The sequence below is a fragment of the Protopterus annectens genome, chromosome 10.part0, assembly GCF_019279795.1.
Source record: "Protopterus annectens isolate FY-2018-M chromosome 10.part0, PAN1.0, whole genome shotgun sequence".
Classification (NCBI taxonomy): Eukaryota; Metazoa; Chordata; order Ceratodontiformes; family Protopteridae; genus Protopterus; species Protopterus annectens.
Window position 1 is genome coordinate 574242026 of NC_056744.1, and position 26805 is coordinate 574268830.

Below are 26805 nucleotides of genomic sequence, written 5' to 3' on the forward strand. Positions count from 1 at the left end.
CAGAATAGATGACCTATGTTTGATTTAAAGGCACAAACATCTGCGGGACAGACCACAAAAGGATGGTCCTGAGTGGTCAATGCCAGCCTGCTAATCCAGTGGAGGTGTACCAGGTTTGTAGCATTTGCAACACCTAGCACTGGATAGGCATATTGCCTATCTGTAATAACTGGGTTGCCTTGAGCTGTCAGTGCGATGCTCACTTCCATACAAGTAAGGAAAGGGGGAAATAAGTATGGCAGTATGCATGCCTCCTTTCTCCTCCCTATCTGGCAGCAATTACAAGTCAGCAAGTCACCTGTGGAAGGGATGAGCAGACTGCTCCTCAGGACCTGAAGCTGGACTACACTTTACTAACCATCTCTCATCGTGGGGGGGGGGGGGGGGGGGTGAACAGGAATGAACTGGCCATAGTGCTCTTGGCTAGGATGGGGGATGGTTGATTCTTGACCCCAACAGAACAAATTGGCCAATTGGGTGCAGGTAGACGGCCATCAGGGAGATTGGGGTGACTGTCACAACAGTTTAAATATCATTTTTATTAAACAGTGCTCCTATCTTCATGGAAGGACATAAGGCATACGTTTCCCTGGAACATGTTACCAAGCACTATAGATACTGTACAATGTGTGATCATACTATTCAGTAATGTACGTTTGCTTGGAACACCCTGCATCCACAGACTAGCCCTTCTGTCAATTTAAGCCTAATATCCAGATTAAATTATTCTTGTTTAAAATGCAGGACAAACTGAAATTTTGTAAAATGATTAAGTGATAAAATACAACACCAACGTTGCAAAACAGAAAACACGGTGTAAAACAAAGCAGCTCTTTTAAAGGACTCCCACAGAAAACGTTAGTAAATCTCTTGAATTTGAAATACACACGCATATAACACTTTACATTATTGATTATTTTCGAGTTACAGACCACAAGTTTTACACCTTCACTTACACGCTAACACTATACTACCATGTGAGAAAGTAACCTTTAAAAATTCCACATTAATAACACTTTCAACTTCAAACACCAGCTAACTTCCTAGAAGCCCTCAACGTGTAAATCATTTGACAGGCTCCGTCCTGAGCTCTGAATCCGCCTATATTTTTTTAATAGTAGTACAATTTATGCGTTTATTGGTCTGTAGTTGCAGCGTAGTTAACGCCTCCTAATTGTACTTTCCAATCGCATAACTGCAGAGGACACGCCCAGTGGCCCTTGAAGCCAAGAGAAAGTATTATCTCGTGGTTGGGTTACTATACTTTGTACTGTAGCTCGTTTTGGTGTTGTTATGTTGTTACCCCTCCGATTTCTGCAAACTTGTCATGGCTCTTCCGGGAAGTTCCTGGTATTCCTGATCGTATGAGAGTTGCTGCTGCAGCTGGTTTTCAAGCAGTCGAAGTGGCCTTCCCATATGAGAACGATCCCGGGGAGCTAGCCCGGTTAAGCAAATCTCTAGGGCTGCAAATGGTACTGATCAACACACCTCCGGGTAAGGAGTTAAGCCTCAGCGGTACAATATGTTATCACGTCCTTATTTTCCCTGTAAGTTTCAAATATTTAGCAAGCGTCTGCGTGTTCTAACATATCCACTCAGTGGGTCTGTTATCCCTGAGGTTATACCTCTTCTTTTTGTATTAAACTCCTTTGTCTTTTAAAATCTTTGCAGTCGGTCAGAAAGAGGTGTACTTTCTTATTTTTTATATTAGTAAGATGTCTTCAAGTATCAATATTCCATATAATAGCAATACATCTTTGTGTTAGTTTAGTTCACTTATTTAATAATTTATGCAACATTATGAAGAAAATCAGCAAATTAAGATGAGCAGGGCTAAAGATGAGGGTTGAAATAATGGATGGTGCACTGCCTGAACCGTACTGTGATACGAGTAAGGAGTAAACGGTTTTAAGTATATATATTAAATCGTATACACGAAATTATTTAATCATATATATAATACATGAGTGTATAAACACACACAGACACACACACATCTACTGTAATGAGAAACAGAAAACAGTGGCCTAAAAAACTTAAGTAAAAACTTTTAGTTGTATTTACCAAGGAGATACATCTCTGTTGTCTAGATGTAAAAGACAAGCTAATTATTGAGGTGCAGAGCTGCAGTGCAAATTGCAGAAGCTTCTATTTTCAGGGATGGTGGGATAATCCTCATCAAGTGTATTTGTGAAGAATCACAGTTTGCAAATTCAGACTGGTGAAAAAAAAATTAATGCTAGAGGATGCCCCTGATTAGTAGTTTATATATAGCTTACACTTCTAAATGAATTTAGAATATAGCAAGTTTTCCATGAACCTCTGATTTAAATGTTTCTTACTTACCTACCCTTTATACTGTGTATACATATTGGGGAATATCTGATGTGGGCTAGAGTAGTCATTTAATGTATATTAAACAAAATGTATAAAGCTTTTCACAGCACTTTGGATAGGGTAGGACTTTTGATGGTATCAGTATTTAAATATCCTGCCTGGTGTCCATGCTGATTCCAGTCTTAAAACAGAGATTAGTCCTTTAGCTGTAAGAGAGGCCAGTAGATCTTGCTGGATGGGGGCACTGAGTTAAAGCCAGAATGAATGAAGCAGAATGAAAAACCAAAAAAAAAAATATCCCACCCTAAAATGTCATTGGGTGCATCCACTATGGCCATTCTCTTAAAGAATAAGATGGTAAACTAATTGGATTAACAATATGAGCAAATTTGGAATTACTGATATGCATTTTGTGTAGCCAATGCTTATTTCATATCCAAGGCTTCAAAAGAAAAACACCAACTTGTTCTACCATGTTTCAATTAGGCCTGTTTGTTTTTGTATCAAAACTTTTATTGTTTATTTGTCACTTAGTTTACAACAGTGTAACTAATTCATCTGTGTATCTGATGCATATTGCCAGAAGGGACTGCTGCCATCATCTTCTTTCTGCTATTCCCGTTAGGGCTCGCCACAGTGGATCATCTGTTTCCATTTCTTCCTGTCCTCTGCATCTTGCTCGGTCACACCAACCGCCTGCATGTCCTCTCTCACCACATCCATAAACCTTATCTTAGGCCTTCCTCTTTTCCTGTTACATGGTAGCTTCATCCTTAGCATCTTTTTCCCAATATACTCCGCATCCCTCCTCAGCACATGTCCACACCAATGTAATCTTGCCTCTCTGGCTTTGTCTCCAAACCTTCCAACCTGGGCTGACCCTCTAATATACTTATTCCTAATCCTGTCCACCCTTGTTACACCCACTGCAAATCTTAACATCTTTAACTCTGCCACATCCAGGTCTTTAACTCCTGCCTTTTTGTCAATGCCACTGTTTCCAACCCATATAACATAGCTGGTCTCACTACCATCTTGTAGACCTTCCCTTTCACTCTTACTGGTACTCTGTCACAAATCACTCCTGACACGCTTCTCCACCCGCTCCATCTTGCCTGTACTCTTTTCTACACCTCTCTTCCACACTCACCATTTCTCTGAACTATTGATCCCAAGTATTTAAACTCATCCATCTTCGCCACCTCAACTCCTTGCATCCTCACCATTCCTTTATCCTCCCTCTCATTCACACACATATATTCTGTCTTAGTCTTGCTGACCTTCATTCCTCTTCTCTCTAGAGCGTATTTCCATCTCTCCAGGGTCTCCTCCACCTGTCCATACTCTCACTACAGATCACAATGTCATCTGCAAACATCATAGTCCACAGGGACTTCTGTCTGAGCTCGTCTGTCAACCTGTCCATCACCATTGCAAATAAGAAAGGGCACAGAGCTGATCCTTGATGCAATCCCACCTCCACCTTAAATGCATCCGTCACTCCCACTGCAGACCTCACTGCTGTCACACTACCGTCGTACATATCCTGAACCACTCTTACATACCTCTATGACACTCCTGACTTCCTCATACAATACCACAACTCCTTTCTAGGCACCCTGTCATATGCTTTCTCTAAGTCTACAAAAACACAATGCAACTCCTCCTGACCTTCTATGTACTTCTCCATCAACACTCTCAGAGCAAACATTGCATCTGTAGTGCTCTTTCCCGGCATGAAACCAAACTGCTGGTCACTAATCATCACATCCCTTCTTAACCTAGTTTACACTACTCTTTCCCATAACTTCATGCTGTGACTGATCATTTTAATCCCTCTGTAGTTACTACAGCTCTGCACATCACCCTTATTCTTAAAAATCGGTACTAAAACACTTTTTCCCCATTCCTCAGGCATCCTCTCACTTTCCAAAATTTCATTAAACAATCTGGTTAAAAAGGCCACTGTCATTTCACCTAAACACCTCCATGTTTCCACAGGTATGTCATCTGGACCAACAGCCTTTCCATTCTTCATCTTCTTTATAGCTCTCCTTACTTCCTCCTTGCTAATCCATTGCATTTCATGATTCACTATCCCCATATCATCCAACTTTCTCTCCCTCTCATTCTCTTAATTCATCAACCCCTCAAAGTACTCTTTCCATCTGCTCAACACACTCTCCTCGCTTGTAAGTATATTTCCCTCATTATCCTTTATCACCTTTACCTGCTGCACATCTTTACTAGCTCGGTCCCTCTGTCTAGCCAACTGGTACAGGTCCTTTTCACCCTCCTTAGTGTCCAACCTTTCATACAACTCTTCATATGCCTTATCCATAGCCTTCGCCACCTCTTTTTGCCATGCACCTCATCTCCTTATACTCCTGTCTACTTTCTTCATTTCTCTGACAATCCCACTTCTTCTTTGCCGACCTCTTTCTCTGTATACTATCCTGTACTTCCTCATTCCACCACCATGTCTCCTTGTCATCCTTCCTCTGCCCAGATGTCATACCAAGCACCTTTCTAGCCGTCTCCCTCACTAGCTTTGCTGTAGTTGCCCAGCTATTTGGTAACTCTTCACTGCCACCCAGTGACCATCTTAACTCTTCCCTGAACTCCACCTCACAATTGCCCTTTTTCAGTTTCCACCATTTGATCCTTGGTGCTGCCCTCACATTACTCATCCTCCTTCTTGATCACCAACATCATCTTACAAACCACCATCCTATGCTGCCTAACTACACTTTCCTCGGTCACCACTTTACAGTCTCCAATCTCCTTCAAACTGGCCCTCCAACATAAGATATAATCCACCCGTGTGCATCTTCCTCCACTCTTGTATGTCACCCTGTGCTCCTCCCTCTTGTTAAAATACATATTCACCACAGCCATGTCCATCCTTTTTGGAAAATCCACTACCATCTGACCTTCTGCATTCCTTTCTTTAACACCATAGCTACCCACCTCTTCCATATCCCCTCTGTTCCCTTCACCAACATGCCCATTGAAATCTGCTCCAATCACCACTCTCACCCTTGGGTACAGGCATTACCACTTCATCCAACTCACTCCAAAAGTTTTCTTTCTCGTCCATTGCATACCCAACTTGTGGAGCATATGCATTAACAGCATTCATCATTACACCATCAATTTCCAGCTTCATAAACATCACTCTATCCGACTCTCTTTTCACCTCCAAAACACTCTTAGCATACTGTTCCTTCAGGATAACTTCTATGCCATTTCTCCTCCCATCCACACCATGATAAAACAATTTAAACCCATCTCCAATACACCTACCCTTACTCCCCTTCCATCTGGTCTCTTGCACGCGCAATATACCAACCTTCCTTCTGTCCATCATATCGGCTACCTCTCTCCCTATACCAGTCATACTGCCAACATTCAGAGTTCCGACCCTCACTACCACAGTCCTAGCCTTTCTCCTGTCTTCCTGCCTTCGGCCATGCCTTCTACCTCCTCTCCTCCATCGACCAACAGTAGCCCAATTTCTGCCAGCACCCTGTTGGCTAACAGTACTGGTGGTCGTCGTTGTTAACCCCGGGCCTCGACCGATCCAGTATGTAAATATTTACTGGTGTCCGCATGAGTAATTTGGCCAGGTTTTACACTGGATGCCCTTCCTGACGCAACCCTCCCCATTTATCTGGGCTTGGGACGGTCACAAAGAAATGCACTGGCTTGTGCACTCCCATTGGCTGCCTATACATTTTAGAATAGTTTTATTTATATATATATATATATATATATATATATAATATATATATATATAATATATATATATATATAATATATATATATATATATATAAATCAGTTATACATGTCCTTCAGTAACTTGAGGATTGTGACATACAATTACGTTCCTTAGCATTTTATCTTCGACTTTAGGAACTGACAGCACAAGTAAGAACCATATTGTACATTGTCCATTCATTAGGCTTCTTCCATACAGAATACTGCTGAAGGCAATACTGTGGCTCTCTTATAGGGGACAGAATGTTTTCCACGTTTTATAGTTTTCTGAACATATGTAACTTGTGCAATACATTTTCCGTTTTGTTCAGAAAATATCGCTTATAATAGGATACATGCGTAGTATCATTAAGAACCAAGATGTAGCAAATGGTTGTTTTAAAGTGCAAAAATCAATCTACATAAGTTTTTCCACTTCTGCCTTGCAGAATTTCCACGGTGTGTCAACAAAGTGCAAATCGGCAATTATTGCCCATTTATAAATTAGCAGCTATGTGGTTGAGGATATGGAAAGTCTGAATGAAGAGGTCAAAGTTAGAATCAGTGCGGCTGCAGCCACTTGGCAGAGCATAATGGGTCGTATGCGACAGAAAAATGCCAAAGAGGCTAAACAGTAAGGTGGACAAACCAGTAGTGTGACCAGTTCTACTGCATGGTACAGAAACCTGGGAAGTGAAGGTAGAGCAGTTGAGGAAGTTAGAAGTGATGAAAATGAAGTGCTTGAATGAAGTGGTAGGATTTTACACTTTGAACAGACGAAGAAATGAGGACATCAGAGTGCCAAAGTAGTCACAGTTTCAGGGATTAACAGTTTGTGGAGGTTTTCATACATGCAGGAAAACAGGAGATGATTTGAGAAAGAAGAATTGAGTGAGATAGAAAGAAAACAAGAAGAAATGAGGCTGTCCAGCCAAGAGATGGATGGAGTTCCTTGACAGAAGTCCTACTTTAGTGAAGCATGAATGTCGAAGAATGCAAGAGAGTGGTGCTGAATTCAGGGATGTGGTGGCGGTTGATGTGACTGTCTGACTCCATGTTGAAAAATGGGACAAAAGGTGTTTGATAAGGAGGAGGAGGATGATAATGGTATGAGTTTTTGGCAAATTCAAAGCTATAGTAATGTGTAGAAGTACCATATGATTATAAACTGTTGTTGCAACAAGTCTGGGTTATCCCATTTCTAATACTTAATTACATTATGGCAGATTTGGATGTAAACTTGTCTCTGATATCGATGTATTTCCAGTGTGACTTTGTGATATATGCTGTGAGCTTTTGGACCCCATAAAAAAAAAATTATAGAAAAGGCAGCTGTTGATTATATGGTTCACTGTTCCAGTAACAGTGTATGAGTGCACCAGATTTTGGATTGGATTTCTTCATTAATGGTTTGGATATTTCCATTACTTTTTATTTTTGTTATACAGTTTGTTTTATTTTGAATTTTGTTTTACTGTAGTTTTTTTTTTTCTTGGAGTTGTAAAAGTTCTTGTCTAGCATCAGTCCCTGTTCTTTTAAACTCTGTGGCTTTTGAGCAGCCTGCCCCTACTGTAAAGTTTCACATCAGAAACTCCTCCCAGCCATTTCATCTCTTTATTTGCTAGTAATGAAAGATCAGACTGGGAAGGCCCTTCCCTTCAACTTTTACAGCTTGAGGTAACCTGTTTTAAATAATTCCACCCACTTAGTGCACACTGCAGTATTCAGAGCTTTTATCCCTTTTTTTACATCTTACTTTTAAAACATGTAGCATCTGTTACTAGGCTACTAATCACTGGAAGGGCCTACGAGCTGCTTCTCAGGAATCTGCTTGGGATAGTTTCTCTTCTGCTCCTGGTGAGAGAAGGAGCAGAGGGACATTGTTTCCTAGCCTTCCTATGGAATACCAATCACTGGAAAGCCTAAAGTTGCTTCTTAGGAATCAGATTGAGATTAGTGCTGCTGCTTTGCTTCTAAGAGAAGGAACACAGGAGCATTGATTCCTGCTGGTCTCTGAGCACTGAGTAAGGGACTTTGATGTGTGGTCTGATTGTAGTTTTGATGAGATCCTCCTCAGGGCCTTTGTGCAGCTTGGCTTTCTGTTATATCCAGCTAGGCCCTATCCAGGGTATCCACCAAGTGAAACTGTAGCAAATAAAATTAAGCTGGCAACATCTTGCTTAATAGTACTCAGGAAGCAGCTTGGTATTAGTGCTACTGTTTTGTTTCTAGTGAGAGAAAGAGCAAATAATTACTGATTCCAGCTGTATGCATCTGTGTTGAAACCAACACTATCTCCACTACCAGATGGATATCTACTCCAGTAGTAAACGCCAAACCTTATAGGTGCTACCCCCCCGAAGGTACGACAAATAACATGCAGGTTTCAGTGCCACAAAACACTGTACTAAACCAATCGCACACATTTCAGACCAAACACATAGACGTACATATGCTGAGATTACCAGATGGATATCTACTCCAGTAGTAAACGCCAAACCTTATAGGTGCTACCCCCCCGAAGGTACGACAAATAACATGCAGGTTTCAGTGCCACAAGACACTGTACTAAACCAATCGCACACATTTCAGACCAAACACATAGACGTACATATGCTGAGATTCTTAAAAGTAACCTATCTAAACCATAAAGGCCTCCTAAAGATAACCAAGGAAACAAGTACCCTTTGCAGTCCCACAACAGAGACAACACTCACTTTGAAAAACATATAGCTAAGATTCACAGAGACTCAGTTTAAAAGCCTATAAGGCAAACATCCACACATTCCAATATCGTAGTCCTAGGTGACTCCATAGTGAGACACATTGATGCACAACTCAGCAGGTTCAGCAAGGAAAAGGTCTGTCATAATCAGTTACCTGTCAGGTGCCAGGGTTTGCCACATCACTCATGCACTTAAATTCGTGCACCATAAGTACACATATGATAAAGTCATAGTAAATGACTTGAAAAGCATCTCCGTGGACTATTTGAAGAGAGACAATATGGAGCTCTCAGAATATTTGTCTGAGGCAAGTATGATCCTAGCCTTGAGCAGCATTCTACCATCACCAGGAATAATGCGTAATAAAGACAAAAGATTGTTGTCTTCCAACAAGTAGCTTATCGTCTTGCATCATTCTAAGGGGGTGCAATGTATACCAACCTGAGATTAGATGGTAGACAGTCCAATCTACCTTGCCAGGGATGACATGCACCACTCCTCCCAAGGCTTTTATATATTGTCTAAATCCTTGTCTACCACCATATTTCCTTTTTTTTTTTTTTTTTTTTAGACACCATCAATCTTTTAAAGTTTCCAACATAAGAAAACCTAATCTAGAAAACATAAAGGTATTGCTGTTCAACACTTGAAGCCTTAGCAAAAAAATTCTGCTCCCTACAAGCACTTCTTATACTGCAGAACATTTATGTATATATTGTCACAGAGACCTGGCTGAAGACCAGTTTCAAGGACTACCACACATACATGGCCACCCCATTAAATGACGGCACTAAAGTTGGTGGTTTGTCCATACACTTAAAAAAAATTCACCTACAGATGTGCTAGATAAGATAACCTGGAACTCTTCAGCATCCAAACTCCTTGTCATAATGTTGTTAACTACTTCTCTCTTTATGCTCTCTCTGTAGCTGTCACTTTGCAGAAGTGGATGCAGATGCCCTGTACAAACACTTAAGCAACTGCATAAACTCTGCTGTACCTGACCGGATCAAAACAAGGTCTTCACATAAAAACAAACCACTGTGGTGGACTTCAAGTATAAAAAGATTATATAACAAGAGGAAGAAACTGTTGTCTAAAAGCAAGAGGGATATCACTCTGCAGAGGAAGAGTTCCCTTCTAAGCCTAAACAAGAAAGTCAGAACTCTTGTAAAGCCTTCTAAAGCAAATTATGAAACTAAAATTGCATCCCTAGCTAATGAGAATCATTCTTTAACTATGTCTGAAGTCTAAAAGGGAATGCCCAGCTGTGTCAAACTGGTTGTAGATGGGATCACTCTTACTACACTGGAAGATAGCGCCAACCTGCTAGCTAATAGATCCAGTGCAAACTTCACTCCCCCTATCCCCGCCTACCATATCCCAAGGCATACCTGACAATAGCCCTCTGCCTAATATCTGTAGAGAACAGGTCATCTCTGCACTGCCAAGGCCAAAAACACAGCCTCAGTGGGATCAGATAATATCCCAGGTTGTTTACTAAACAATCTAAAAGAAGACCTAGTGGACCCACTTGGCGTTCTCTTTAATCATAGCTTGAGAACTGGCTATGTTCCTGCAGAATGGAGAACAACAACAGTAATCCCCCTTCACAGGGTTGAGAGGGTGGCCTAATGGTTTAGGTGTTTGCCTTATAAACAGAAGGTGCAGGGTTTGAGTCTCACAAGGGATAATTGGCTAATCTTACAATGGCTCGCAAGGACAGTTAACCTAGTACTAACCTATGAACCTACGAACAAAGGGGGGCCATTAACTGACCCTGGGAACTACAGAACCATAAGTCTAACCAGCCTCATCTGCAAGGCCATGGAAAGAATTGTAATGGACCTTACCAAAAGGATATATGCGACCTCCAAACGCTGGACCCAAACCAGTTTGGTTACTTTAAGTGTAGATCATGCTTATTAAACCTGTTAGACTTCTTTGAGAATGTCACCATAGCCGTGGACAAAAGTAAGAGTGCACACAGCCTATCTCGATCTTGCCAAGGCTTTTGACTCAATTCCCCACTCTGGCACTGTTGAGAAACTCTCCCAGATAGGGATTAACACTTCTGTTACTAGATGGGTGGCCAGTTGACTCACCGACACAACATACTCTGTCAAAATTGGTGAATCCACCTCCACCAGTAGACCTGTCACCAGTGGAGTACCACAGGAGTCTGTGCTGGGCCCCTTACTGTTTGGCATGTATTTCTCATAAGTCCGGGCCATAGTAGACGGCCCTTGGCTCACCAAGTTCACTGATGATTGCAGACTGGGAGTAATCATTGAGTCCCCCAACAATGTCAACATATTAAAGAAGGGCTAACACAAACAAATGATTGATGCCAAAGTCGTGGTCTAAAACTAAATGCAAAAAAATGTATCATTATTCCCTTGGAAAAACGTAATACTCTACAAATAATATTGACACCACCCCCCTGAGCTCCAACCCAGTGGTGCGAAACTTGAGAATGCAGGTTGATAGCAATCTGAACTTTGACCACCAAGTTTCCATAGTGGTAAGGAAAGCCGTCTATGTAGCGCACCTCATAAGCAAGGGCATAGCATCCAGGTCAAGGGATGTTATAACTCCACTGTACTCAACCCTCATCAGACTACTAATAGAGTGTAATGCACCCTTTTGCATGTACCTCGCCTAACACCTGCAGCAGCTGGAGAGACCGCAGAGGTTTCTCACTAAGAAAATACAGGGACTGCAAACCATGACCTGTGTGGACAGGATGAAAGCCCTGTCACTTTACTCTGTACCTTACAGGCTGCTGAGAGGTGACTTGTGCCTGACCTATAGGGCAATCTCCAGCCTTGCCCTAACGGAAATGCTGCACTTCCGCAAGTCAGATGGCTCAAGATTCACTTGCTCTAGGGATCTCAACCTAGATTGTGACATTAACAGATCATTCTGGAGAGACAGGTCTCCTAGAGACTGCCGCTTGTCTGGAATAGACTCCCTGTTCATGTAAAACAGATCTCTTCATTGACCGTATTCAAACGTAACCTAGATAATTGGATGGGAGACCAGAAATTCACTCCTGGGATGGCACCCAAGACCCTCCTGGACAAGGATAGCCAGTATTTATCACAGACCCACTCTGTTCATAAATTCATTCGATGAACTATCCAAAAAAGAACAAATGGAGATACTTGGGATTAACATGGCTAGGCTTGTGAAGGCTCTAGGGCTGCTAGCCTAGTAACCTCCTATGAACCTGTAAACTATAGGGACCCCCTCTATGTTCCTCTTAGCCCTTACCTCCTACCTAAACAGTACAGAGTCCCTACGCATTGAACCAAACATCATTCTCTAGGATTACACCTCCATAAACCTGGAGACTTACACATTCTCAAACATGTATGCCCAAAAATTTCTGGACATCATCGATACAACTCTCTAGACCAGTTAGTCAGCATCCTAAGGGAAGTGATAAAATTCTGGAGTTGGTCCTTGCAAATATGAGGCAGCTTCACTCCCCACGAATTGTAACTTCCTGCCTGGTCAAATCAAACCACAAATCAGTCACATTCACCTTAAGACTGAAGCTGGAAGCATCTTCCAGTACCTCTGTATTTACATATCCTGCTAGGGCTAATGTACTAAAACTGACTTCTGGTGTGGCTAAATTCAAAAGCCACTTCCATCTTGTCGACTCTACTGTTTATGTGGAGTACTTTATCACAAAATTCTGTGCATGTGTAAACAGCTGAATAAGTGCATCTGTTCACCTAGCAAACAGAATGCTAAATTTAAAAATAAACCCCTGTGGTGGAATCCTAATGTAAATATGTTCTATAATAATAGAGTAAACTTACTGTATGCAGATGCCAGTAATGATCTTGCTAAACTTAACAAGGAACTCTTGACCCTGATGAAATCAATCATAGCCAATTATGAGGTAAAAGTAGCCATCCAGGTGAATGATAACCACGCAGCCTCCTTTTAACTTGTTTAGAAATCTCAGAAACAATGCCCAACACTGTGCAAAGCTAAAGTACAGGATGTCACATACTCGGACCTAGAGGAGATGGTCAATCAGATTTACTTCATACTTCACCCCCTTCTCCCCTCCTGTATTCTTGGATCACATTCCTACATCTAGACCCCTGTCTCAAATCTCCCAAGAACAAGTCCTAAAGGTGCTATCCAAGATGAAGAACACTACTTTTATGAGGCCAAGTAACATACTGGGCTGTCTCCTGGTCAGCCAGAAACATGACTTGTCAGACCCCTACAGAAGTTTTTTAGTATCTCCTTCCAAAAGGCTCTGTGCCAGCTGAATGGAGTACAGCAACAGTCATTCCCTTGCACAAAGTTGAGATGTCAACAGACCCAGGTAATTATAAACCCAGAAGCCTGTCCAGCCTCATCTGTAAGGCTATGAAAAGGATCATAAGGACATGGGTAACTTACAAACTCTTGATCCAAACCAGTTCAGATACATTAAATGAAGATCCTGCCTAATTAACCTGGTCAGTTTCTTAGAGAAAGTTTCCGAAGCAAAGGATGAGGGCAAATCAGTATACTCTACATATATAGATCTCGCAATGACACTCTGTGACACCATCCTACTCTCTGCTATTGATAAACTCCGCCAACTAAATGTATATTCCATGTAACTCATTGGATAGCAAACTGGCTCACAAATAGAACCCAGGAAATTAGGGTGGATGGCTCTTCCTCCTCCAAAGCACCTGAGTTGTACCACATGGTTCATACCTTATGCCACTTCTCTTTGGCATTTACTTCTCAGAGGTCTAAGCAAGTGTTAATGGTTTATGGCTAATGAATTTTACTGATGACTGTAAACTTGATGCTATCATAAACTCCCTAGGAGACACCAAAGTTCTACAAGAGGGCATTTCCCAGACAAATAGCTGGTGTCAAAGTCATTGACTAAAACTAAAAGCCAAAAAATGTATAATTGACTCCTTCAGCAAGTATGATTTCCCTTGTAAGTATCACATTGAAAACATACCCCTGAAAGCTGATCCCATAATCATGGACCTGGGACCCTATGTAGACGACAAACTCTTTTTTGATCACCATACATCCATTTTCATAAGGAAGTCCTTTTCATTGCACAGTTTATATCTAATGCTACGGCATTCAGGTCCAGGGATGTAATCATTCCCCTTTACTTGGCTGTCATTAGGCCAGTCATTGAATATAATTCCCCATTTGGTATGTACTTTTCCATAGACTTGTCACAGCTGGAGTGACCACAACACTTTGTCACTAAAAAATTTAGGACCTAACTCGTATCCACTATGCAGCCTGCTCAAAGTCTTGTATTGAGCCTCAACAAATCCTAACCTGCCAGACACATCCACAAGTCCAATGGCAGCTTGGACACCCACTCAAGGGATTTCAATCTCTTTTGCAACATAAAGAAAAACGTTCTGGAGGAGCAGATGTGTATCACAGAGCATACCTTCTAGCAATTGTTGTCCGCTCCACATAAAGTGAAATACTTCTCTCACTCTGTGTTTCTCTGGATGTCAACCTTCAGATTCACTCCTACTTTAGTACTGATATCTCTCATGGATATGGGCAACAAGTAACGCTTCCAAAATATTCTTGTTTTGCCCACCTCTAGGCTATTCATACAAAATGTAATGCCTCTAAACTACCACAGGAGTGGAAGGCTTGGCTTCTTATGACCCCCACAAATCAGTAGCATTGTAAGCACCTACTAAACCTTTACTCTTGGGGACGTATACTATAGAAGGCCTGATGAATGGCCTGATTTCAAAAGCTTAGCACCCTTTCCCCTCCAGGCCAGATTGTTGTCTCCCTTCTCTACCTCAGTGGTATAAAAAGGGGTGTCTGCCCACACTATCTTCAATGCCTTCTTACTACAAAACAAAAACACTGGAAACCTCTCATTTAAAAGTGCTTTTGTCTTTCTTCAGTGGAAGACTTCAGGTCTGAAGAAGTCTTTACTGAATAAAGACAAAAAAATTATTTTAAGTAAGAGGTCTTGAGCATTTCTTTCCAGTGTTTTTTTAAAGGAGTAGAGTAAACAGACCATGAAGGTGTTTTTGTTTGGGTTTTTTTTTATTTTTTTTTCCTTGCTATACTTCTTTTGTTTAAGGAGAACAATACCCAATAGTTGTAAAATCATATCTCTTTCAGCATATCTTGAACTTTTCTTTATAAATGTTTCTGTATCAAAGTAAGTGATTATTATTATTTTCTAATTTGTTATGCTTCAAAATGGCTTGAAAGATGGCTGGCCATGGGTAGCATGATTTTGTTTTACAGTCCATGCCTTCTCCTTCCTGATGTCATTTTAGAGAAACAGAAAGAAAACCCTGTGATGAGGAGAGCATTTGGTGTGGATTTCTCTCTTATCAGCTTACAGCAGTACTTTCACCGTCTACATTTGACTGTCAGCATTATTCTGCATTTTTAGTTCCTTTGCTTCCTTTGATTTGCATAGTGGATATCGCCATTCAGCTTTTTAGGAATGTTTGAATGATACACTTGAAAATTTAGCTGAGTTAATTGTTCTTTTCAAAGTAACGGATATACTTCAGTGTTCAAGTGTGAAAAATCTGACACCCTATGATTTATAGGTGCTACCTGGGCTGAGATGGTTTGTGTTGCATTCAGAGATCTGTAATACTGTAGCTAGAATTAGAGTCCAATGTTAATCTTCCTTCCCCAACTCACTGACTTGCCTAAACAAAATATTTTATACAGTCCAGAAATGTTGTAACCTAACACCAGAAGAAACTAAACTCGAAAGCTTTGCTTTTGTTCAGACTCTAGGCTACATTGTTTATCTGATGTGGGATGCTGGTAATCTGTGACTGATAAGGCACATTTAAATGCCATTGTTTTCTTAATGGCTCTGTAGTTGGAATAAGTGACCTAACGTAATTATTCTGCCACTGTTAGTAGCCTTCATGATGTAACAGATGACAAGGCAAACATAGGAAAGAAAGGCTACCAGAGATAAGTTCAGGCATAAAGCAAATGGAGTAATTATTAAAAGATGCTGTTTTTGTATTGGACACATTTAGTGTTGGATTACAGGGAAGGAAAATCACTTGTTGAAAAGAAAAAAAAACGACATTTAGGTGGAGTTCTTTAATTTCATCAGTCTGTCAGTTTGGCTTACTTTAGAGCTGGCACTATCGGGGAACTTTCTGTCTTTTCCTTTCTGTTTTTAAATGTTTAGAAACAGGAACTTTGTGGCATTTACTACTGGAAGCAAAGTTTGTTGCTTTTCAGGAGGAATCCAAGATAATTCTCCAGTTGTTACCCATTTTTTAAAATGGTTTTACAGCTAGCCTGTTAAAGGTTATGTATATATACATTTATTTATTTTATTTATTTATTTTTTTTTACCTATTCCTTGATAGGATAAGCCCATTGCTCAGTTTCACCCTTTTCAGGGACAACCCAGGAGCAATGTCTGGTTTAGTGATTTGGTCAGAGTCATGTAGTAGGCAAACGAAGGTGGAAGGAAACAAAACATGTACTCTGGGTGTAGGGTGCAGCTCTTTTACAACTTTGAAATTTAGTCCTTTGTGCTAAATGCCAGATATTTCATTACATTATTATGAGAGTTTACAAAGACTTGCAAATGGATGTAATTTTTATTAACCTTTCTACAGCATTTGATTCTGTTGAACATGATAAACTTGTGTGTAAAGTGCAGAAGCTTTTTTTGGCCAAACTAACATGCTGGATAACAAACTGGGTAGATAGCAAAAAAAGTTCTTGGGCTATAATAAACGATGAAGTGACAGGTTTTCTGTTACTCAGGGGATGCCATAAGGCTCCATACCACAAATCTGCTTTTTCAGTTTGTTTGTTTATTTTGGACACTGGGAATAAATCCATTTTTTGTGCTGGTGATTTATGAACTTCTTTTTCCTAAAGTTCTACTCTTCTTTTGCACATTTTTTCTTTGTAAGTATGTTAATAACTTCCTCCCCTTTTCTCTGTAGGTCTGTTCATCCTTTGCTTTCTGAAACTCTGCTATTTAATGCCATTATACACCTTAGACTCCCCCCCCCCCCTATTTTTCATTAAGCTGCACTGAAAAAGATTTATACACAGTTGCTCTTCTAGTATAGAGTTCTGTCTCCAAACATCAGAACCTTTCCAAAATCCCACCCCTGTGGTTAATCCTGGAGTAACAGCATCCAGTACACCTGATGGCCTACATTGTCTTCTTATATGACTGAAACTCACAAACCATAATTACATTGCAGATAATTGTAAATACTGTAAATTCTTGTCTTCCAACCTCATTGTTTATTCTGCTGTGTTGTGGTTTGCATTACTTAATAAATTCGATGTATTTGCTTTCCTGTCTTCTGTAACGAAGTTCTAAATCTAAAGCTTGCTTCTAATTATACATTTTCTGTGTTTGGCCTGGATCACGCCATGGGAAAGGCCACTTGACCCCCACCTACTTGATTAACAAATGGTTAATAAATAAAGAATATTAAGTTAGTCAAAATCACCAGAGGAAAAAGTATGTTTACAGAGCAATTTTTCTGTTTGTGAATGGCAAACGCAAACAGCTTAGATATTAATGTAAGACTAATGTTATAGTATTTCTAAGTTTAATTATCCATCAGAATGTAATATAAATAATTTGATAGCTAGAGTAATATAAAGATTTTGGAGTTGTAGTGGCTTCAATATTCTGAAAGACTTAAGAAAACTTATTTTTTGTTAAGTGGGACAGTATGAGAGAAACTGAGTGCATTAAATATTTGATGTTTGGGGTATAATAGCATATTGAAATGAGGCTGTAAAAAATTATGGTGTATGCTGAGCAGGAGTGTGATAGAACCATTATCTGCTTCTCTGCAAGAGTGGTGGACAGATGGAATGCACTGCTATCCTCGAGAATCGTAACACCCTTGATGATTTTTGGAAGACTTTAGCATACTTTATCGGGAATAAATATTATAGAATCTGGTTAGCAGGTTCAGGGCCTTGAAGTCTTGTCTGAAGCTTGATTTCATTTCAGACATTTGGTTAGCCTATGGGATAGAGGTTGCTAAGTGGAAGTGGCCAAGACTGGGTTTAACATTATGGATATGGTTTTGGGAATGAGCACACGGTAATAAAGAAAGGTTGTAAGAGATGGATTTGTTTACTGTGCTGTGTACTGAGAGAGGCATCTAATGCATGACCAGGAGGTATGACTACAGAGATTAAACTTGACAGGAACTTGAACAGAATGTTGTTGTTACAGTTCTGTCAGGGTCTGTTCAGAGGCTGCATAATCTGTGGGATTGGGCCATGTATCTCAACATTTCCTAATTTTGCAGCACTTACCTGATTTTGTGTCAGATTTCTTTTTTATGTTTTCCTCACAAAATTAGTGCTTTTACTTCTTGGCTCCATGGCGGCAGAGAGATGGAACCTGACTGCGGCCAGGTGACTTGGGGTTCGAGTAGCAGCCCCAGCAATGGAGGAGCCAGACGGCAAGGGATGATTGAAAGGTATGGCTGACTCACCTCTCCAAGGGGGAAGGTGGGATTGTGTGTGCACACTGACACATTAGGGTAAAGCCATCTCCCTGGTGGAGACCAGAAGGAACACCTGTCATGCCATGAGGGAGGGATGTGCTGTTTGTTGGGAAAGCCCCTTGCAAAAGGTGGGAAGGCATCCTCCTCTCACAGCCCCATTGCATGACCACGTTCTGGAGTTTTGCTGGGTGCATGTAGGTCAGGAATTGGGAGAAAATAATGAAAAACTGTTGACCCACCCGTGACTGCTTTGAGGACAACCCATGTTGGTTGTCTCTTGCCTGGTGAATGGAAGAAATGGGCTCTTGACCAAGAGAAGGTCTTATGGTTGGCAGGCAGCAGCGGGGAAAATGCAAAACATTAATAAAATTGTGATTTTCTATAAAATCATGGAGGACTGTAGCCATTAAATGTCAGATGTTAGAGCTGCAGACTTACTCTTCAGAAGAATACGGGATGTCAATGCAGATTCCTTTATTGGGTTAACTTTCTAAGTGAACTGGAGGAACATTTTAAAACGTCTTCCTAATTTGGTGGTGGTGTCCCTAGTTATTTGTAGATTTGACTGTGATCCTTTAGATAAGGAAGTGAGAGCCTAGATTGTTGATGTTGGAGGTGGGTATCTGAAGACTCCCTGTATGTCACATCATTCATGCTAGTCTCTCTAATGGTTTAGCCAGTACTGTGCTCTGTCCTTGCAGCTGCAGAAACAAAACTATCAAACTTGTCATAAAACTGAGATGCAGTAAAAGTAACACAGCCTTATTTTGGTTGCTTGTCAACTTAGCAGCTGAGCTTAAATGATGTACCAAACATGCATTCCTAATTGGCTGGAAATCCATAGCAACCTCCTCATGAAGCCTTGTGCCACTAGAAGGATGTCATAGAGTCATATGTTAGTACTAGGCTATCTGCTCTTGTGGGCTATTTTAAGACTAGCCAAATTTCCCAACCCAAAGGTAAAAATCAAACCCTGTACTTTGTGTCTGTGAGTTAAATGCTTTAACTGTTATGCCAACCCTCAACCTGTATGTGTGACCACATTCCTGTATCAGCTGTGATGTCTGGCTCAACCCCAACCATTAGCCAAATGACAGATTCCATTTGTACACAAGTGATCAATGGCACCCACCAGGGCCTCCCTCAAAAGCAGATATTGCATATGATAAGTCTTGAAGGAATGCTCTTCCAGAGAAGTGTAGTTACAATATGTGCTATATACAGACACTTTTCCTACATAAGGAATGCCTTGGAGATGCTATCCTGAATGCCTGAGACACCCCCAAGTGAGTGAGTTTGTAAAAGGAAGAGAAAACACTATTTTGAATATTAATTTTATAAATTTATTTTTTATTTTATGTATTAATTTTTATTTTTACTCCCTAAAATCATTTAAAACTTGACTAAAGTCCTACCTGCTCAGTACATGGGATGTTCCTGGATAATCTCCAAACCCTTACTACTGCTTTACAGTCTCTAACTGACTATCCTCTATCTCTCTCCAATACTATTTATATAGCCATTTTACCAGGACCTCCTCAATACTCTTTCATAATCTGTAACCATCTTCATCCTATAATTACTTTACTATCTCTTACTCAATATCTATTTTCAGCTGATTCCATTTGACTTAAAGAAATCCCAATCCCTCAGAGCCACGTGCTCCAGGGATCTAAACCTTGTCATCACAATGAACAAAACATGCTGGAAGGGTAGTTTCCTGACCCAGAGACTCCCCATACTCTGGAAGAGACTGCCCATACATGCCAAGCAGAGCGCCTCCTTGGCCCTCTTCAAAAGGAACCTTGGTGATTGGATGGGAGATAGGAAATTCACCCCGGGGATCATGACAGTCACCCTGCTTGACAGGGGTCCAGGGAAGTAAATATTGTGGGAAGAAATATCCAGGGAATTATGGCTAGGCTTGTATAGGCCCTAGGGCCGATAGCCTAATACCAACCTATGAAAGTATCTAGACTCTTATAACCTTGATATTAGCTAATATTTGACTGTATTCTTCATTTAACTGTCATATTATCACAATTCCATGTATGTACATTTATTTTTTGATTAACTGCCATATTATTGCTAGTTTATGTATGTATGTTTGTTATGCATGTCGTGTATAATTGCCTTCTACTAATTTTGTAAAATGGAGTATTCCTCCCTGGGCATCCTCTGAAAATAGGACTTGTGTCCAGACAGATTTTCCCAGAAGATAAAGCAATAAGTAACTAAATAAATAGTATTATTTATTTAATCTTCCAGGCCATTAATTAAATATGCACCCGAGTGCTGCATTGTATGTGACTGAGGGAAGCTGGATCGCTTCAGGTTCTGAAGCACTGGAGAAGCATAAACCTCTCCCTGACATGGCAAAGCTTATTTAAGCTATAATTGTATATGTGTAATCTAAGATGGATGCCACGTGTCAGCAGTGTGAGGAACATAGCCATTTTGTAGTTTGTAGTCCGATTAATGTAAGAAAAGTCAGATATAAACATTCTTTCAGGATGAAAAAAATAATTCTTCATAGTTGGAGGATACTGTGGTGCTGGATATAAAACAATGTTTTATAACTGGGACTCAGAACATCAAAAACAGTCACAATGCTGGGGCTCTTTCCCTTGGGTCTCCACTGAAAATGGGTTGCTTACTATCAATGCAATGCAAATAGTTAATAACCTTTTCTTTTTTACAATTATTTTGTATTGTGATTATTTGATATTTGTATATTATCACTTTATTTTTACTTATATTTGCTGGGGCTTTTCCCCACGGGTCTCCACTGAAAATGGGTTTGTTTGCAGACTCGGTTGGACTAACCCGGTTAACGAATGTGAAATAAATAAATAAATAACAATTGCATTTTATTGTCAGGAAAATCCAGCTGAGTAAAAAGATCTTCGGTGGAGGCCCAAGGAGAAAAGCTCTAGTATGTAAGCAGTAAAGCAGAAAAAGTCTGTATGCTATGTAAGTGCAACCTATTTAGGATACAGTGCAAACATCACAAAGTACAATTTCAGGGATTTCTAAAGACAGGAACCTAAAAGGTGACATACAAGTAGACATTTTAAACAGTAACATTATACACAAAAATAATTTAAATTCTGCTGGTATGCAATGGAAAGATGAGAAAAAGTTGTTTACAGTGTGAATCATGCATTGTTAACAATGATGGTGGAATGCAAATTAAGAAAGAATAGTTTCTTCATGATAATGGGAGCATGAGGTATGGAGCAGTAATGTTCGAGATTATAGAGCAGGATAGAGGAACTCCCAACACACATAGATATCAGATGTAGTGGTTGTAATTTGGCAGCTTTGTTTGCAATGTGGATCGTGCATTAAGCCTGGTATGTGCAGTTAGGTTAATAGAACGTGGTGAAGTTAGAAAAGTCTTATCCTAAGTCAGGGAGCAGTGTCAGACGATGCTGATGTGGTGATGGGGAGCAGACAGGAAGCAAAGACTAGATGGCATGGGGCAAACATGCACGGGGAGTACCTTACATCTGTTTATATACAGTGGAGGGTACCTTACATATGTTTATCCACAATGGGAATACTTTATATTTGTTTACGTACAGTGGGATTGTTTATCTCCACTCTAATAGCAATGGAAGTCTGTGTCAGAAGGACATCTTGTACCTTACATATGTTTATATACAGTAGAGGGCACCTTACATCTGTTTATCCACAATGGGGATACATTATATTTGTTTATGTACAGTGGGATTGTTTATTTACACTCTGATAGTAATGGAAGTCTGTGTCAGAAGGACATCTTGAGACATCAGCAGTTGAAATTTTGTGACCCTGTCCAGACATGTGCTTTAGGCAATAACAAAAGTATCTCTAGGGAAAATGTTTTAAATTGATTTGTGTCTTTTTTTTTTTTTTTTTTTTTTTTTCTTATTCCCACTGCTCACACAGGCATGCACAGATACTTATTGACAGTGTTGTATTTTTATGTATTTATTTATGTTTAATAAGGTTGGCCATATGGTCCGGACATGTCATTCTTTTCAAACCCCCCCCCCCTAGATATTTCTTTCTCTGCCACAGCTCCTCAGAGATGCACTTTACTGCCCTTTGCACATTAAATTTCTGTTCTTCAGTAGTTAACGCCACCACGTTGCTGAGAGAAGATGACAAAGAATGCCAGCTTGTGATCTGACCTCCTTTATAACTGCTGTGTTGCAGTTACTGTAGCAGTACATCGTTGTCATAGCCTCACATCACTGAACTGTTTGTCTTGGTACGTGTATAAAATATTATTTATTCAGCTAAGATTCTTTTGCATATGTTGACCACAAAACTTAACTTTTAAACATGATCTTTAACCAGGATAGAGCACTGAACCACCTGGATCTTTTGCAGACTCAGACTGTAAGCAATGCCTGGTTAAGTAAACTTGTTCAGAGTCGCACAAAAGACAGAGTCTGAGAGAACCAAACCTTGGGCTACAGGGAGCACCTTGTTAACCATTCATATCTTTAATGATCTGTGCCTACTTCCAGCCTGCAATGCCTTGAATCCACTATATTCTGCTGTAATGGGCTTAAGTAATTAACTAGCTATCAGATAACTAACAAATGCTTCAGTCAGTGCTCTTATTGTACATATTTAGCATGGATGAAGGGAAAACTTTCTATACGAGTACACAGATGCTTTCATTAATGTTAGGAATGTCACCTGGTTTTGCTTCAGCTGATGTTGCAAAAGTAAAATTGAACCATAATTTAGCATAATAATCATGATACTGATTTATCATAAAGAATCTTTATGAAGGATTTTTATACAGCTACATTGAGCAAAACAGTATTTTACAAAAGACTGTTCATATAACATCAGGAAGATGTAGAAAGTCTTTCTTGCGACTATTTATACCTTGCCAGTACTCAACCTCCTGTCTTGACTAGGGCTAGGCCAGTAAAGCCTGAGTGAATTTTTGAACACTCATCCAATTGTCCATTTCCCATTTGAAGGAAGATTAATGTATCACACTGTGGAAGTCTGTTCCAGAGGTGGGAAAGGCTCTGTGTAATGAATCTCCCTTTCTATCCATTGTTTTATTTATCTGCTGCTGGTGAAGGTTTAGATTCATTCTTCTAGTGTTTGTGGTCCTATTCAGTTTGTGGAAATCAAAAATATCCTGGACTGCTGAGCCCCTAATGTTTTGGGAGACTAAACATTTCTCTCATATCAGGAGTCTATAAGAAACTGAATAAGAGGACAGTGCTTCCAGTCTTTTCTGGTAGCTTAGGGTTTTTAAGGCAGTGATCATCCTGGTTAGGAACCTCTGAGGTCTTTCTAGTTGTTTGATATGTCTTGTGAAGGGGGCATTGTTTTCAATAGTTGGTCGAATCAATGCTGAATGGGACAATGACTTTGGATGTGGAAGATATCCCCTTGGTGATCATCTGCAGTAACCAAGAAGAATTTCTCACTACTGTCATTGTTATTTTAAAAGGAAAGGGAATTATCGACCCAAGCACCCTAGCAACATTCTCATTTTGGAGTGGAGTATTGTCTATGTCATATGATGGAGGAAGAATGGTTTACCAAATACTACTGAATTGCACTTTTTTCGCCCATTGTTGGCACACCAGGTGTTTACAACTGTAAGTTCTTGCTGCAGGGATTGAGAATCAGATGGTAATCCAAGAAAGTATACAGAGCTAATAAAAACACATTCAAATATGTATTGAGAGTGAGTTGCTACTGGTAAAGGAATTGCACATTAAATCATTTGTGCCAGGATTTGCTCAATGACCACTACATAACTGTTGGCTATCCAGTCATGCACACATTTGGTTATCCAGAAGTTTTGGCTGGTAGTCTGTAGCCTGGAAAAGTAAATGCCAAATATTAAAGGTCCCAGCATGATGACCTACATAATACCAGTAGTTACCTTCATACTATTTGATGAGGCACCTCTAACTGCATTGTATTGCTTATTTCCCTTAGCCAATTTGATTTCCATTTTACTAGATGCTGAACTATTGCTAATGTATTTAACTTGTTAACTATGCTGGCATTAGGTTTAACATCTGAGGCCTTGGCTAGGTCAAAGTAGGCCATGTTTACAGTGTGGACACTGTCAACATCATGTATTATAATAATTTATAATATGAAGAAGTTAACAAGATTCATTAGACTGGATTTACCCTTAACAAACTGCTTTGGGTCTAGTCTAATGGGATTTTTAATGTAGCTGATTAGGTCAGTTATAATATGCTCCATAGCTTTGCTTATTAGACTCCTCAGGCTGATGAGCCTGTAATTCTTGGGGTCCGTGTAGGAGCACCCTTGTAGAGTGATATCACAACTGCTGTGCACCAAGCTTCAGAGACATATCCAGTGGCTAAACTCGGGTTAAACAGTTTGAGTGGTTCTGCAAGGGCTTGCTTGTTTGCTACTGTTTATTAAGCAGCTTGGTATATTATCAGGTCCCATGGAGGAAGTATTTTTAGTATTTGAAAGCACCTTTAGTACATGACCTTTGGTGATGATGGGGGGCAGTCAGGTCTGATGTCTTCAGTGATAAGTGGGCTTTAAGTAGTCTTTTCCAGGGAGACGTCTCTACTGAACTGGTTAGCATGTTGGCAATGTCAACAGGGCCAGAATAGAGTGCACCATCTTGAATAAGCCCTGAATAATGTTAGATGTTATTTCTAAGTTTCCTAACATAACTAAAGACAGATTTATAGTTGTCCTTAGCTTCATATGCTAACCTCGGTTCACGTGCTGCTTTGGTATTCCTAATATGTTTTATGTTTTTAGTCATTTTTTAAATGTTATTGATTTGAGGGTCTTTAGATTTTTTTTCTTTTATTGTAGAGTTTATTTATTTTGGTGGACTGCCAATGTGGTTTGCTTTTAAACTTCACATTATATTTAAATATAGTAGGCATGTTAATTCTATACATTTATCTAAATGGGCATAGAACTCTTTTTTGCTTAGCTTCGTGCTGAGGCAAAGTCTGGGGTTATGCTGGAATAAGTGAATCCTGATACTTTGTTATAGAATTTAATGAGATTTGTACATCTGAAATCCTTGCATACTGAGGTATTTGTATCTTCAGGCTTAGGGGTTCTAATAGTTGAAGACCATTAGTTTACAATCTGACTTAACATGGAAGGAGATACCAGAGAAATAGTAAAATAAGCTGTAGTTGTAAAGAGAAGGTCAAGAATATAATGAATAATATAATGCCCTCTAGTGGGTTTATTAACAATCTGTTCTAGGTAGCTTTTGTCAATGAAATTAAGAATGTTGGAGTGTATCCTATATTTGTGGTATAGGACCTCCAGTTTCAGTTTGTAGCTAGTCCTCAAAATAATGGAGTTTTTGTTTGTTGAGAGTGTTCATTGATTACGTCTAGGAACCATGATTGTTAGGGGACATAGTGAGTATCCTATACCAGGTGTAAAGTGATAACTGTTATAATGTAATTTGAGTTGAATTAGCTGTTTTTTGTGGATTCCTGGGGATCTGCCTTGAGGTGCTATGGTACCTGTCAAATGTGACAACACCACCTCAGTTGCCATCGGGTCTGAAAGCATGGTGGGTGCCAAACCCCATTATGGATGGAGTGCTTTTTGAAGATTTGAACCAATTTTCAGTAATTAAACAGACCTGGATGTGCTCCAAATACAGGAGATCCTCAAGGTTTGGCATTTTGTTGAGACTTCTGGCATAGAGAAGAGCCATTTTAATGTTAATCTGTCTTGGATTCATTGTGTTAGTTGCATTGCAATATCCATCCACTGGACTCTGCTGACCCATAGTGCCTTATCTTACAAAAAAAAAGGTTTTATCAAGTGCACAGAAGCCTTGAAACAAGAGGCGTAGACCATCTTTAGCAAAGCAAATAGGACTGTCAATTATCTCTTTCCAGACTGACACGTACCTGATCCTCTTAGAATGGCATCAACTAGTTGGCTGGTATCCTTCTTGGAGAAGGAATGATTCTGCATTTGTGATGCTTGGAGAATTCTGACATCTGTTTGCTTATACTTCAGGGTTTTTTGTGCCAAGTCATTTAGACTTACATGGCCCACCACCATATCATATACATATTTGCCAAGCGAAAGGACTTTGAGGTACTAAACATAATCTGACTGGCTACAGCCCATTTTCCATTTTCATTGTCCTGCTGCCCATTGTGATGCCCCAACACTGGCCCAGTAATCAAGGAGGCTCAATCCTCACCACTGGCAACAGACGATACACAGACTGGAAATATGACAAGTACGCACACAGTAAAGTACAATTTCCCTTAGGGCACAAGGAGACCACAGTCTGGGGCTGGTTTCTGTCTCTTTCTCCAGATCCACAATAAAACTCCCCACACTGGCATAATTAGAGTTGAGTCCTTAGCCAGGGTTCCAAGCCAAATCCTCCAATACTGTCTCTGTCCAACCAGTACTTCATGTCCCTGCCCAAGTAGC

The 26805-nt window shown here is 40.0% G+C and overlaps 1 protein-coding gene across 2 annotated transcripts in view; it reads left to right on the forward strand.

Moving 5' to 3' along the window:
• Nucleotides 1–1214: 1214 nt before the first annotated feature.
• Nucleotides 1215–26805, forward strand: part of HYI (hydroxypyruvate isomerase (putative)) — a 530872-nt gene continuing 505281 nt past the window's right edge. Inside the window, exon 1 of one of the 2 annotated variants that reach the window (XM_044085419.1) lies at nucleotides 1215–1494. In XM_044085419.1, the coding sequence (XP_043941354.1) occupies nucleotides 1365–1494 (130 nt within the window). In that variant the 5' untranslated portion in view covers nucleotides 1215–1364. The remainder of the gene's footprint in view (nucleotides 1495–26805) is intronic. The other variant, XM_044085418.1, reaches the window with a different exon arrangement.